We start from the raw sequence: 15,614 nt of genomic DNA on the forward strand, positions 1-15,614 counted from the left end.
ACACAAACCCTAACTTTTCCAGTAACAAAAATTTCTATCAATTGCAATGAATTCAAAGCAGTTCTCAGAGATTCATTGAAGAATCTTCATCATCGAACTCTTGCTTCTGCAATTCGAAGCTCAAGTTCATCACCTAAGTGACAAACCTGAACGATCACAGAAACGAAGCATCAAGAGTGAGAAGAAGAAGAATCGAAGCAAATCCTGAACTAGTGAAGAAGAAAGGGACGAAGAACACCGATTTATTTTCGGTTCAACTCACCAGAAACCTTCGCAAGGATCTGTTTGTTCGAATCTCCCAATCAAATCCAAGTAAGTATGCGAACCTTCTCGTTTTTCTATTCTAAGTCATCATCGAAGGTCCACAAACGTAAAATAAACGGTGAATCGAGTAGATTAACAAGTCCTGAGGCTTGTTCGTTTGAAAAAGATTGAAAGAGATTCGAAGAACTTGAAACTGAAACCCTAAAACATAAATCCACGAAGATTCACCGTTTATTTTTCAAATCAGAGCTCAAAATTCATCATCAGCAGAGAAAATAGTTCAGATTAGGGTTTCGTTTCAAAAGATTTCGAAGAGATTTGAAAAACCAGAAACCGTAAGATTTGGATGTAGATCTATACAGATCTAGTAAGATTTAGGAAAAATGAGTTAGGTTTTCAAACTCAGGAAGAAAAGACGAACACACCAGTACAAAAAGCTTTCAAAAACGGTTAAGATTGGGATTCCGACGCGGTGGTTCCGTCACCGGAAACCTAACCGTCGCCGGAATCTTCATCGGTGTTCTTCGTTTTTTCCAGAAAACACAAGGAGGAAGATGAAGTTCTAAGAGAGAAGTGAGAGCTTCTCTCACTAGAACGAGAGAAGAGAGAGAAGTGAAGGTGTGAAATGGTGTGGACCGGTCCCTCTTAGCTTTTATAAACCACTGAACCGGACCGGTCTAACACCGGTTTATTCCTGCGCATTCCCCATCGTTGGATCTAGGGTTGATCCGTTTGGATCAATCCAACGGTCCCTGAAACTCCCTGTGTTTTCTGGACCTTTCTCTTTTGGGCCTGGACTTCTTTTCATTTTTCCTTCGTTTTTCTTGCTAAGCACACCTGCTTGCTTGCTAGTTACACCACCTGCTTTGCCTAAAATTCTTGTAAAAATTCCATTAAATTTTCCATGTGTTCTTGATCATTTTCTTGACATTTTTGTGATGTTGTTATTTGTTAAATCTTGATTAAAAAATAGGTGGCATTTTCTAGTTAATTGTTCATTATATTTGTTAAAATTTGTGAAGTTTTATATGTTTTTGTGTCTAAAAATTCTTAAAACTTTAAAAATTTTCACACACATTTCTTGATAATTTTGTGATAATTTTGCATATTAAAAATTGATAAAAGATAATGTGATAATTTTCTTGTTATTTTGTGATGTTTTGTATTAAAAATTTGTGAAAATTGCTTGATTCTAGTTCCAATTTCTTGATGAAAGTTTGTGACCTATACCATATGATTTTGTGAAGTTTTAGCTACTGTTTGTATGTGTTTTTGCTGCATGTGCGTGAATTTGGTTTAATTGCTTGGTTTGCAAGTTATGTTTGTGAATAAATGATGCAAATATGCCTAGATATATCATGAATCTTGACTTGAATGTGTTCTTATAATTCTCATATCATTAATTGTAATAAAACCTTTAGAAAATTGTCATGATATGAGGATTATAGGTCATATATTTGTCTTGATGTCATGGTGGATTTTAAGTGTATTTTGCCACTTTTAGGTTAAGAGTTTTATTACCTTTTGTCAAGATTTTTTTTTCTTCTTCTTATAATTTTCATGCTATCACACCTTATGCCACTAACCACTTTCATTTCATGTTTCATGCATTCCATAAGCTCATCTCATATTCTAATTTTCTTGCAATTTAATTTTCATGCCAAGACTTAGCATGTAAAAATTTAGGGCTTTTGTAATATTTTTTCTATGCTTTTAATTTCTTGCAAGACCATAGAATGTAAACTAGGGCATGATGTAAAGGACAATGGACTCTAATGATGTACACCGACACAAGCACCAACACATGCACACACCTCACTTTGGATGTATGGCTAGGATATGCATGTTTAGATGTATGTTTAGGATTGAATGTTTAGATGAATGCTTAGGATTTACACTTAGAAAAATCATTTTCCAAAAAAAATATGAATAATATCACTCAAATCATTTTCTAAATAAACCTTGGGATCAAAATCCCATTGTATTTTCCTTTTCATTTTCTTAACCAAATTTCAATGAATTTTAATCATACTTTGACTTTCTTTTGCAAAATAACTAATCAAACCTCACCTTTTCTTAAATTCTCATGCCTTTAAGGCCTCCCTCTCTCTCATTCTTAAAAATAAAGCGCGCGCGTAGAAAGTAAAGACGGTTCCTATAGGATACTATAGTCGTTATGGGTGCCTAACACCTTTCCGTAGCGAAAACAACTCCCGGACCTCGATTCTCAAGGGTTTTGCTTATTTTTTCCCTTCCCAAGAAAAAAATAGATATCAAAGGTTAAAAAGGTTCAAACGTAATCAATGTTTGACACCCGAAAACCAAGATAAAACACCGTTGTTAGAAGAATAGATCAAATGGAGAAGAGTCAGGTTAAAAGAGGTAGAGGAATACCTAAGAAAACCATTAGAGAAACCATTATAAAAGATTTAGAGGTCAATGAGTTGGATCCAAATATGGTTTTTGATAGAACACTATGACGTTATTTGATCCATGTAGCCGACCCCACTTAGTGGGATAAGGCTTGGTTGTTGTTGTATTTATCTTGAGTTACATGCATCATTAGAATGACTAATAAGATTGGAAATTCTATGAAAGTGGATTTGTGCATCTTAGTTACTTTATGAGAGCAAAATGAACTTTCTAAAATGAAAAACGAAATCATTATTTATAGAAAAAGATACATGAACTACTTGCTACATTCCGTATATGACGCATGTCCCATCCGACTTGAAAGTAATTTAACCAACTTCAATCTTCTCTTACATGCTTCTTAAGTGCTATCTAAGTGCAGCTTCATGTATTCTTCGAATTCAAACCCGTGTTGTGAATCACACAATCACTCTTTGGATTGGTATTCAAAATTGAAATTGTAGCTTTTACACAAACAGGACATCTCGAGAACATTTTGAACCATTGTCTTCTTAGAATGAGGATAGTTTTCTGATAAAAAAATTCATCCTAAGTTCTGTATCTTTTTAGTTATAATTCAAACGACTAAAGTAGTTAATTAATGTGGGTCAAGAATAGTTCCAACTTTTTGGCTCTTCACTTTCTCAGTTGTTGTTCCTATTTGTGGAATGTGGTTGCATGTGAAACCCAGGACTTGAATACTTTAGGTGTCAGGTCCTCTTTCATAGCATGAAGAGCATAAACCAGAAAATTTTATTAGACCAAGTTTCTATCTTTCCTTTATAATTTCATTTGGAAATAGGTTGGCAAAGACACGAGTTCGTTTCAATTCAAGATAACGAAAGAGAATGAGGATTCTACAGTGTAATAGACCATAATATTGAGACTACTTGATCTAATGGTTGTTTTAAGTGGACCATCATGATCAAAAACACTTGCTTGATCATCCTAAGCTCCCCAATGTACAATAGTGCCCTTCTGTATCTCGAAAGCCATTAACAATTCAAAAATTTGAACACCACAAAATTACTTAAAAGTAGCACAAATAGCATGAATTAACAGATTCAAAATTGCCCTGCTATGCCAAAAAAAGACGTGCACTTGGTAATATCGTGTGAAAACAATATTATCAGATATTTCTTAGATTCACTAGTGCTTGGTGGTAACATGATCTAGTTGCAGACAGAAAGAAAGATTTAAGAAGAAAAACGAACCACCATGGATCAACTACTAAGTAAACTGAAAAATAGCAATGGCCAAAAACAACCCACATAAACTTTATTAAGGCGTGGTTCAGTTCCAACTACTAGTTCTAGTCAATAGACTTAAAAGTCATCTATATTAACAGATACAAATGACTAAAGTGGGAGAAAAATAAAATCATCAAGCTGCAGCTGCTTCGTTGAGCAACATCTGATCAAAGTGCCAGACACCTGAAATTACATCAAGGAAGCCACATAAGTTAACACTTTAAAATGCAGAGGAAAAGAAAACAAGATCAAAGTTAGAAAAATAATGTGCATGGAGTAGAAATAGAAATTCTCACCATGTCCTTTGCCAACTCTTCTTAGCTGAGCAACATACTCGGATATTTTTTTGATGGCTTCCACCTATGAATAGAAAAATAATGATAATTTAAGCACAGAATTTTGATTTCATGTGTCACACACAATTGTGTACAATCCCTTAAACTAAAAATAAAACGGAAATATGGTAAGTTGCAACAGAGATTTCATGCATACCTGTTCACCCAAAAACTCGCTTTCCACAAAGTCTGCCAAATTCACATCACCGGTCTTTGAGGCAACCTGTGGAAAAACATACGTAAAGTTAAGAGAAAGGAATTTTCATTTATTCAATGTCAAAATGAACTAGACAATGATACAAAGCACAGCCCGTAAACCAGACACCAAAACTCAACAAACATGTCTTACATTGTGCAGGTTAAGGAGTTTCTCATTTGTTAGCTTCTCCAAGGACAATGCAAGTTCCATTGCTGCAATAAAGATAAGAATATTAAATTCTGATAAATAGAAAATCCAATCATCCAATCAGGTAGTACAATGTGACTTCCACATCTTGTGTTACTCATTGCGTTACACAATAACACTTCATTTTTTAAGCAAATATTGTTCTACAAAACTAGTAATTAGAGGGGGCATAAAAAACATAAATGTAATCTGAAATCTGGTTTCAATTTACTTTACAAAATATTTCGGATGCCAGGGCAAACATCTTAATGATTACAAGAAACATGGTCACAATTAAGGGATGGTGCCTGGTATCCAATTCCAAACAGGGAATCACGATATTAAGGAAGTGCCATAAATGATAAATCCCCTTCCTTTGGGTATATCATAATTGTATTGGCATATCATGAACATGATTGTCGAAACTATAAAACGGGTGGCACTTTGGTGACATTAATGTCACCGTGCCATTGCATCTGGGCCACACATTGTCATTGCCATTGTATCTGGGCCACACAACACATCTAATGTCACCCAATGTGTGGCCCAGATTTAATGTCACCGTGACATTAATGTCACACAAGTATTTCCCCTATAAAACTAAGGATTCTAGTATGTTTAATTTCATGACAAACTATATCATTACTGATTCCCAGTTTGGTTTCTGTGTCATAGTTGATTTAACCAGCAATCTCAACTTGATGAAAATTTAACCAGCAAGCTCAACTTGATGAAAAGATGATTTTGTATTGTGCAGAAACTTGTCTTTTTCAGATCACACTTTCTTGGTAAAATCATTCAAAATAAACCACTTTTTGATTCAGTTCAATCTTAGTTTGAGTAAATAATTTTAAAATTCAACTCTGTTCAAAGTCATGTTTAAGAAACAGTAATCCAAGCCCACAAATTCATCAATTATCTTCAAAGCACAACTTCACAAAGTTGCTAACATCGTAAACAAATACTTTGATCCATAAAATCCACACACATCACAATTCAGACTCAATTAAGGCAGGAATATGCAAAAGAAAGAAACAAATTATCTTACCAATTACAGAACAAATGATCTAAACCAAAAAAAGAAACTAACCGTGCAAAGCGTCACCCTTATCGGCATGATCAAACTCAGAAAGCGGCATCACTATAGACTGCAACTTCACTTTTCCACCCCTTTTGTTCTAAAAATAAAACAATATACACAATCAGAACTAAACATCACAAGATAACTACCAATAAGGCAACAAAAATAAGTAGTCAAACATCATATTTGAATTGAAAATCATTTCAAGACAACAAAATTCGACGACTTTCTAATCGGTTAATGCAGTTCGTACACATGGTTAACACAATTGACAACACCTTATTGATCTAGTAACCAAAGCTAACAGTTGATTAACAATGCTTTTGACCTGTGTTAACCTTTGAAGTGTTAGATAATAGGTTATTGGGCTTGTGCTATTGGACCACTTATGTTTCTAAGTTAGTAGAGTCCTTTTGTGATTTATTATATACCGTTGTTATGGTATTCTATTGAAACACTAGCCATTTTTTGTTAGAGTAATATATGATTCTCTTATTGTTAACATGTGATTACATTTTCTATGTCATTCTCTTAAATTACTACCTGTGTCCAAGTGTCAGAGTTTACGACGTTTCCTTAGATTACTATTGGTGTCAATGTGTCGGTCTCATGTCTCACATGTCCGTGTATGTGTCCGTGCTTCATGGGCATTAATTACCGATTTAAAAAATCGTCAAATTTCATTAAATTGGGTACAAATATAATTTATGACAAGTAAAAGTAAAAAACCTGATATTCCATCAATTTCTCAGCATGCCCTCTTTCCTCTTCACTAGATTCCTTAAAAAACCTATAAACAAAACAACATAATCAAAACATTCATTAACATAACATAATCATTTCTAACAAAAAGTCAAATTAAACCAAAATTAAAACCAAAACAAAATAAATTAAAACATAATCACTTACTTAGCAAGACCTTTCAGCGCAACATTATCTCTATCGAAATACGCATACATCGCATGATAAACATACGAAACATTATACTCCACACTGTTCAACACCAACAACAACAAAAATCCAAAATTAATTAAATAAATCAAAACAAATTAAGTTAAATTAAATTTAATAATTAAAATTAAGAGAAGAACGAAAACGAACTTGATTTGTTCATTAATGGCAGATTCAGAATCAACATGAAATTTATGACGAGCTAAAGAATCTTGAGGAACAATAGGAACAAGATCAAGTTCCTTTTTAACCTCTTCAAAAGGTTCAAACAAAACACCGGTTAAAACACGGTTATTGTTCGAACCTTTCGTAGCAGAAACAGCGATTCGGTCCAATTTACTTCCACGTTGAAGCAACGGAATCAAACGCGTGTTTTCGGAATTGAAAAGAGAAGCGTTAGCGTTTACAGCAGCTTTGAGAAGCATGGTTAGGGATTTTGCACAGAACGAAAATGGAGAGAAAGGAAAATAAATAAAATTCAGAGGGAAATGAAAATGAAACTGAAAATGTTGGATCGGGTGAGTGAGTGTGTGAGAATGATTGTGATAAGTGTGAGATTTTTATTGGAGATTGGAGAGTGTGGTGACCGTTGGATTTGGAGAAACGTGGAGGGTTAAGATTGGTGGGCGCGTGGCTGGCTCGTGGTGTAGTGGGTATCGTTGTCATTTGGTACGTGAAATATCTAGATTCTTTTTTGGTCCAATTAACTTGTTTTATGTGGTGATTCTTTATTCATTGGTTTTCTATCATATCATGTAATAATGAGACCAAATGGGAAAGTATATAAATAATAATAATAATCTATGAATCCTTCAAAAAAAAATAATAATCTATGAATCGTGTGTCATTTATCTTTTTAATATGTGGAAGGTAAACAAAAATAAAATTGTGTGTCGGTTATTCTTATGGTGTAATTGTTTAGATTAAAAAAAAAAAGTTTAAAGATGCTTTCTTCTAAGGATGAATTATTCTTTTTAATATGAAAGGGTATAGATCATAATTTCCGCAAATGGTAGATGGATAAAATGTTTTTAATTTTGAAATCTGAACGAAGGTTTACAAAAAAAATTACTGAAGAGAAAATCATAATTCATCCAAATAGATTTGCTTTTTGCTGGGATTCTTATTTATGATGTTCTTGCACACATTTTGATAGATCAAGTATGGATTCAACATGTTAAATGCACGGTGTAAAAGAATTGATGTAGCAATAACTTGTGCACCCTTGCTTTTCTCGCTGTTGACTTCATGTAATTTGAAGCTTAAGTAAAATCATTGCTTGGGTGTCATTCAGAGACAAAGTTCTAGGTGCTCAAACAATTCCAGTAAGAGAAAAGGTTGATCTAATTGGAAACAAGATGGCAAAAGTTGAGTTGGTGCAAGGAAATCGCTTGATGCCGATGCTTCACGTCGAACCGACCATCATGAATGATCTTTCTGTCCCTTGGAAGGATGCGCTTGTTGTTAAAATTCTTGGAAAAAATATTGGCTACAACTCCATGAAGACTAAACTAGAGAATGTTTGGAAACTTGTAGGAGGGATAGAGTTAATGGATATCGGACATGCTTATTAGATGGTCAAGTTTGACGGTGAAGAAGACAAAAATAAAGTCATAAATGGAGGACCATGGTCCATGGATGATATATGATCACCATTTATCAGTGCGACAATGGACACCGAATTTCAATGCATCTACCGCGAAGATTGACAAAACCATGGTGTGGATAAGAATTCCAAGTTTGAACTTCCTTTATTATGATGAGAGTGTGTTGTGGGCTTTGGCTTCAATGGTTGGAAATCCTATAAAGGTTGATTTACACACGTTGAAAGTTGCCCGTGGAAGATTTGCACGTATGTGCGTCGAAATTGATCTCACTCAGCCAGTGGTCGGTCGCGTTGGAATAAACGGTGAATGGTATCAAGTACAATATGAGGGACTCCACATAATCTGTACTCAGTGTGGTTGTTATGGCCATCTCCGTAAAGACTGTGCTCCTTCAAAACAGCAGCCAAACATGTCGAAGGAAGGTGAGGCTCCTGGCACAGGGACGATCAACAAAACCGGTGAACCGGCCACCACAATCACTGAACCGGCCAATATTGCCAGCGAACCGGTCAACAAAACCAGTGAACCGGTGATCAATGAGAAAGTGACGTTACAAGTAGGGGTGTTCATGGTTCTAAACTGCATTGGAACTGAACCACATTAATGGATACAATTCAGTTTTTAAAACCACTTTAAAAAAAACTGGTTTATTTTTCAAACCAGTTCCAGTTCGGTTTAGAACCGGTTCAGAACCGGTTTACAGTTTTGAACCGGTTTATTTATTTCGAACCGGTTTACATTTTTAAACCGGTTTTTGAACCAGATTATTCTTGAACTGATTTTCAAACCAGATTTTAGTCGTTGTTTTTTAAAAAAAAAACCCATTTTTCAATGACACTGGTAAAAAAATTGGATTACTTAGTCTGTCGTGTGGTGAAGTTTATAGCAAAAAAATATGATTAATTAGAACTAATGCTTATTATTTATTGACAATTATATTTTTTGTCAAGATTTAGTGACAATTTAATTTGGCTATATAAGCTACATTTATTTTGTAATCTGTAATCTGTTCATGTCATCACAGTATTCACATTATGCGGCAACCAGTTACAAAATGGAATTCATCGAACTTTTTGCTTCAAAAGAGAGCAGGAATTGCGCCAGGAATTTGGCTATATAGCTGTCTTTTTTCTAACAATCTGTATGCTTTGATAGATGATCGAGATTTTAGTTATCATACCATGTACTAGACTATAATAAAATTTTAGAAGGTTAAATGTAATTTCAATTAGCAAGAGTGTCTCTTATACTAGGGAATGTAGAGGCTGGTAATGTTATATTGTCCACAGCTTATCTATCGTCACTGTCTGCATCCCTGCTACGGAATTTGTGGTTTTTAGTTCATAATCACATGCCTCACAAATTGAGACAAACTTGTTTTAAACTTAAACAATTGAATAACTGAAACAATATTTGATTTAGGGTACCCATTATACAGCATCTTGGGTACAACTTTTTTCTGCCATACATAAATAAGCTGGTTTGAATAAGCTGTTTTTTTTAAAAGAGATCCTAATAATTTGTTTTGCATAAATAAATTGTTTCGAATAAGCTGTTTTTGAAAAAGAGATCATAATAAGTTGTTTTCCATAGATAAGATGTTTCGAATAAGTTGTTATTTAAAAGTGATCCTAATAAGCTGTTTTCCATAAATAAGTTGTTTCGAATAAGTTGTTTTTGAAAAAGAGATCCTAATAAGTTGTTTTTCATAAATAAGTTGTTTCGAATAAGCTGTTTTTTTATAAAAGAGATCCTAAAAAGCTGTTTTGCATGAATAAGTTGTTTCAAAGAAAAAGAGATCCTAATAAGTTTTTAAATTATTTATATATTAAATTATTTAATTATAAATTAATATAAAAATCTGAAGAAAAAAAAGTGCACTAAAAAAAATATGGTTCAAATATACTACCTCCGTTCCTTTTTAAGTGTCACTTTTTAACATTTTACACAAACCAAGACACTCAATAAATGTTACTTTTTCTTATACAATAATCTATACTTTTACTATAATAGCCTTAGTCATTTAATATCTTATTTCATATATTTCTCTCTCCACAATAAATAACTAAGGGTAATGTTGGTAAAACAACATTTATTGTTGCATTGAACTTTGAAAGTGACAGTTAAATAGGAACAAAAAATTTCTCCAAAAGTGACACTTAAAAAGGAACGGAGGGAGTATTAAACTGGTTCCGAACCAGTTTTAAACTTGAACTGAATTGTTTTTAAATTTATGGTTCAGTTCATAAACCATTTAAATGGTGCAGTTTTTTTGTGGTCCAGTTTGGTTCAATTTATGGATACAATTCAGTTAACCACATTTTTGCACACCCCTAGTTACAAGATGGGAGCGTGATTGATGGCATGATTAATGCTGAGCAACGGTTAGCTTTGGAGGTCAATGATACTCCTAATATTTTGCATGGTGATTGGATTAAAGTGGAAAGAAAAAAAAAGAAATAATAAATCCAATAACCGTGGAGTTAATGGGCTATTTAAGGGGGCACAATTACAGCAACATGCCAAATTTGGTTTTGCTAACATGGAAGGATATATCAATATGCAAAGGCAAATTCAAAATGAAGATATGGACCCACAAATTTTGCCTAACCAAAAAGCTACAGTTCGTTTTAAGAAAAAAAAGACTAAACCATGAGACAAACACTATAACTAAGGGAAATGTTGGTGTCATTGATGGAGGTTACACGATCAAAAGAGGGATAGAACCCATAAGAAAGGCCATCGCAAAAGACACAAAACATATCCAAGATAATAATGTGAGCCCATCCAAGGTGCACAATCATCCTAAAGCTGTACGAATTGGGTCAGAAGACATGCAATTGGAAGAGCCTCATCCCAACGAAACTCCTAGCATGATAAGTGAGCGATCCAACCCAGTTGAAGGGAACGGCAGTAAAAATACTGCTCATGATAGTTTCATGAACTTACAATGATGAACTTTTATCCTTTATTTTTTTTATTATTTTATCATTATTGTTTTTTTAATGAAAGTTATAAATTGGAACTGTAGAGGTGCTCAAGGAATAAATTTTCGGAGAGCACTTACTAATTTTTGCAGGAACAACAAAGTTGACATGGTTGCTTTGCAAGAGACTCATTGTAGTGGAAGCATAGCCCAAAATACAATAAAAAAATTAGGTTTTAAATATTCTTTGCGGGCGGAAGCGAGGGGTTTCTCTGGTGGCATTTGGATAATGTGGAATAGAATGGACATTAATGTGCATCTTATCAAAACTGACTTTCATTTTCTTCATATGCAGGTAAAGGAAAAGGACATGGACCATTGGTTTCTTACCGTAGTTTATGCTAGCCCGAGAGAACATGAGAGAAGAGACACATGGAATCAAATCCGACATATCACATCAACTATTAGTGACCCTTGGCTGGTTATGGGTGACTTCAATGAGATTGCTAGTCCAGATGAGAAAAAAGGGGGAGTGCAAGCTGACATTAGGAAATGTTTGCATTTCAACAATTGGATTAACGAATGCAGTTTAATGGAGGTCACTACCTGGGGAACAAAGTTTACTTGGAGAGGGCCTCAATGGAATGGAAGGGATAGAGTCTTCAAAAAGTTGGATCGTGTCTTGTGTAATGTATCTTGGAGACTAAGATACCACAAGGGGTTTGCCAAAGTTCTTCCTCGTGTGCAATCTGACCACCATCCAATTATTCTTCTCACCGAGGGAGAGCCAAATGTTGGAAGGAATCGACCTTTTAGATTTGAAGCTGCTTGGACTACTCATGAGAATTTCCACCATTTTCTTAAGGATAATTGGGTTCGGAGTAGAGATTTGGTCTATCTCCTCAACAATCTAACCAACAACCTCAAAGAGTGGAATAAGGAAGTTTTTGGTAATATTTTCAAAAGAAAAAGAGAACTTTTGGCTAGACTGAATGGAATTCAGAATAGCCCCAACTACGGCTACAACAATTTTTTGGAGACTTTGGAAAAGGAGCTCCAAAATCAGTTAGCTACTACGTTGTATCAAGAAGAGTGTCCGTGGTATCAAAAATCCAGAGGGGATTGGATAACTGATGGAGACCGGAATACAAAATGCTATCATTCCAAAACCATTGTTAGAAGACGACGCAATAAAATTATCTCTTTAAGGAATGAAATGGGGGATTGGATTGAGGATCAAGAAGACCTTAGGAACATGGTGAAGAATTTCTACCTCAATTTATATCATGAAGAGACCCCTACTCGAGACCCAGTCATTTCGTGGACAACTTATCCTCAAACGCTGGAGGCTGAGCACAACAAATTGAGTGCTCCAGTTCATTTTGTAGAGTGTAAAAGAGCACTTTTTGAGATGGGTCCTCACAAGTCCCCGGGTGAGGATGGTTACCCTGCTTTATTTTTCCAACAAAGTTGGGATACCGTTGCTGACTCAGTTTATCATTATGTGAATCAGGTGTGGTCTAATCCTTCTCTTATTTCCTCTATTAATAATACACTACTTGTTTTAATTCCTAAAATTGATAAACCTGAGTTTATTTCACAATTTTGCCCCATTGCGTTATGTAATGTTATTTATAAAATTATTACTAAAGTGGTTGTGAACAGAATCAAGCCTCTGCTAAATGGTATTATCTCTCCTTATCAATCTAGTTTTATTCCTGGTCGCACAATTCATCATAATATCATTGTAGCTCAGGAAATGGTGCACTCTATGTCTAAAATGAGAGGTTACAAAATGTTTGTGTCCATTAAGATTGATCTTGAAAAAGCATATAATCGTCTTAATTGGAATTTTATTGAGAAATGTTTGGATGATTGTAAGTTTCCTCCTAAGATTGTTAGCATTATCCATCATTGCATCACTTCTCCCACTTATAAAATTCTTTGGAACGGTGATAAAACTGAAGTTTTCGCTCCTACAAGAGGAATTCGGCAGGGGGACCCTCTTTCCCCTTACCTATTCGTCATTTGTATGGAGTGTCCTCTCACATTATTTCCGATCAGGTAGAGGCTAATTATTGGAAGCCTATGCGTGCAGGTAGAACAGGACCTCGAATATCTCATCTACTCTTTAATGATGATCTTCTTCTTTTTGCAGAGGCCTCAATTGAACAAGCTCATTGTATTATGCATTGTTTGGACCTTTTTTGTGATGCTTCAGGGCAAAAAATTAACAATCAAAAAACTCAGATATTTTTTTTCCAAGAATGTTGATCAACAACTTAGGGATGATATTTTGCAACACACAGGTTACACTCCAGTTGCTAATATTGGAAAATATTTGGGTGCCAATATTTCCCCAGGTAGAACCACTAGAGGAAAATTTAATCATATTATTGGGAAAATTCAAAACAGACGGAGTGGATGGAAACATCAGTGTCTTAGCTTAGCTGGAACACTTACCCTCTGTAAATCTGTTCTTAGTTCCATTCCCTACTATCACATGCAGTATGCCAAGCTTCCCAAAACTTTATGTGATGAGATGGAGAAAATTCAAAGATGTTTCTTGTGGGGTGGCAATGACCAGACTCGTAAGCCTCATTTAATTAGTTGGGAAGTTTGTTGCTTGCCTAAGATGGATGGAGGTCTAGGTATTAGGAGCCCTCATCAAATGAATGAAGCCTTTCTTATGAAAATGTTGTGGAACATGATCAATAGCCCGGATGATCTTTGGTGCAAAGTCCTTTATAGTAAGTATGGTAGAGATAAAGATCTTCGGGTTTCAATCAGCATGCAACCTTATGACTCGCCTTTGTGGAAGGCCTTAGCTAGTATTTGGGACAAGTTCCAGAACCATGTCGTTTGGAAATTAGGAGATGGTATGCATATAAATTTTTGGTTGGATAAATGGATGCCTAGTGGTCGTTCTCTTATGAACTTGTCTACTCAACAAACAATTGATACTACCCTTGTAGTTAAAGATGCTCTAACAGATGCAGGAGATTGGGATATCAATTTTCTTTCCACTCACCTTCCGCACAACGTGATGAATCAAGTGGTGGCAATTCCAGCACCAAAGGACACAGATGGCCCAGATGCAATAGGGTGGATTGGAACCAATACTCGTCACTTCACTGTTCAAAGTGCCTACAACCTCCAACGAGAGCGTAACATTTCCATTGCGGGGAGTTGGAAAAGCATATGGGATTCGAAGGGTCCTCACAGAATTCAAACTTTCATGTGGATTGCGGCCCATCAGCGTCTCCTTACTAATTATCGTAGAAGCAGATGGGGGATTTGGGGTGTCCCCCACTTGCCCAATTTGTGGAAATGAAGATGAAACGATAATCCATGTGTTAAGGGATTGCGTTCAAACAACCCAAGTTTGGATTAGGTTTTTAGCATCTAATCACATTACTGATTTCTTTTCTTTGAATTGCAGGGATTGGATATTCGACAACCTAAACAACAAATTTGCAGGAGCGCACAAAAAAGGTTGGCAGACCATTTTCATGGTGGCATGTTGGTACTTATGGAAGTGGAGGAACAAAAGCATATTTGAAGAAGATTTTCAGCGTCCCAACAATCCAACAAATGTTATTCTCAAGATGGCAATGGAGATTGATAGTTGCGAACAAACACATGTGACTGGATGGTCTCATCAAAAGGATACTATTTTCATTGGGTGGAAATGGCCTCAGGATGGTTGGGTCAAGTTCAACTGTGATGGTGCGCATAAAAGCTCAATTAACTTTTCCGGATGTGGTGGCCTTCTTCGCGATAGCAATGACACTTGTTTGATCAGTTATGCTCGTAAAATTGGAGCTTGTGATGCGTTTCATGCAGAGATGTGGGCCATGTATTTAGGTTTGGAGCTAGCTCGGAGACGGGGGATTACTCACCTTCAAGTTGAAAGTGATTCCAAGGTGTTGGTGATGTAGATTTTCTACATGTCATATAACTATGTACACGTGAGTATATATAGGATCGTTTTCCGCAGGGAGTTGCGTTAAATCATAAGCGTTTTCACAATCTTTCACATTAAGGTATCCTTTATAAAATGTTTGTTTGTAACATTATATCCAAAGATGACATAAAAGTAAAAATGAGAGGAGATCGAACTATTTCGCTTGCGGTATAAGATAACGAGCAAGCATAACAGCAGCAATCTCTCGATCGATTAACATACTCTAGCTTTATAACCAATATTATCACAATCATTTCTACAACATCCTTCGTGTCCAAAGCGACATCGTTATTTCTAAATTAGCGTTTAAACATTCGTGTCCAAATCCCTTAAATGATAACAAAGTCGATCGGATAACTTAATCGATCGTGTCCAGCCTGATTAAGTATCCGAAAACATTAAGTTCTTGATTAAAAGTAATTATCAAAGGTTTACA

The 15,614-nt window shown here is 35.3% G+C and overlaps 2 protein-coding genes across 2 annotated transcripts; one reads left to right on the plus strand and one right to left on the minus strand.

The window, feature by feature from the left end:
• Window positions 1-3,786: 3,786 nt before the first annotated feature.
• On the minus strand, window positions 3,787-7,210 carry LOC146924210 (ferritin-2, chloroplastic-like). The gene is made up of 8 exons (XM_085709220.1): window positions 6,829-7,210; window positions 6,637-6,720; window positions 6,457-6,517; window positions 5,737-5,824; window positions 4,611-4,672; window positions 4,419-4,484; window positions 4,223-4,286; window positions 3,787-4,109 (listed from the first exon to the last, which is right to left on the minus strand). The coding sequence occupies exons 1-8, from the start codon at window positions 7,101-7,103 to the stop codon at window positions 4,060-4,062; spliced, it is 750 nt and encodes a 249-aa protein (XP_085565346.1). The 5' UTR covers window positions 7,104-7,210; the 3' UTR covers window positions 3,787-4,059.
• A 3,617-nt stretch (window positions 7,211-10,827) lies between these two features.
• LOC146924211 (uncharacterized) lies at window positions 10,828-15,152 on the plus strand. Its single transcript, XM_085711834.1, has 5 exons — window positions 10,828-10,908; window positions 11,567-13,108; window positions 13,276-13,393; window positions 13,521-14,535; window positions 14,654-15,152. Exons 1-5 carry the CDS (start codon window positions 10,828-10,830, stop codon window positions 15,150-15,152), a joined length of 3,255 nt encoding a protein of 1,084 aa, XP_085567960.1.
• The last annotated feature ends 462 nt before the right edge of the window (window positions 15,153-15,614 follow it).

This window comes from Medicago sativa, chromosome 5 (assembly GCF_051527215.1).
Source record: "Medicago sativa cultivar Bolivia chromosome 5, Bolivia_mono, whole genome shotgun sequence".
NCBI lineage: Eukaryota > Viridiplantae > Streptophyta > Magnoliopsida > Fabales > Fabaceae > Medicago > Medicago sativa.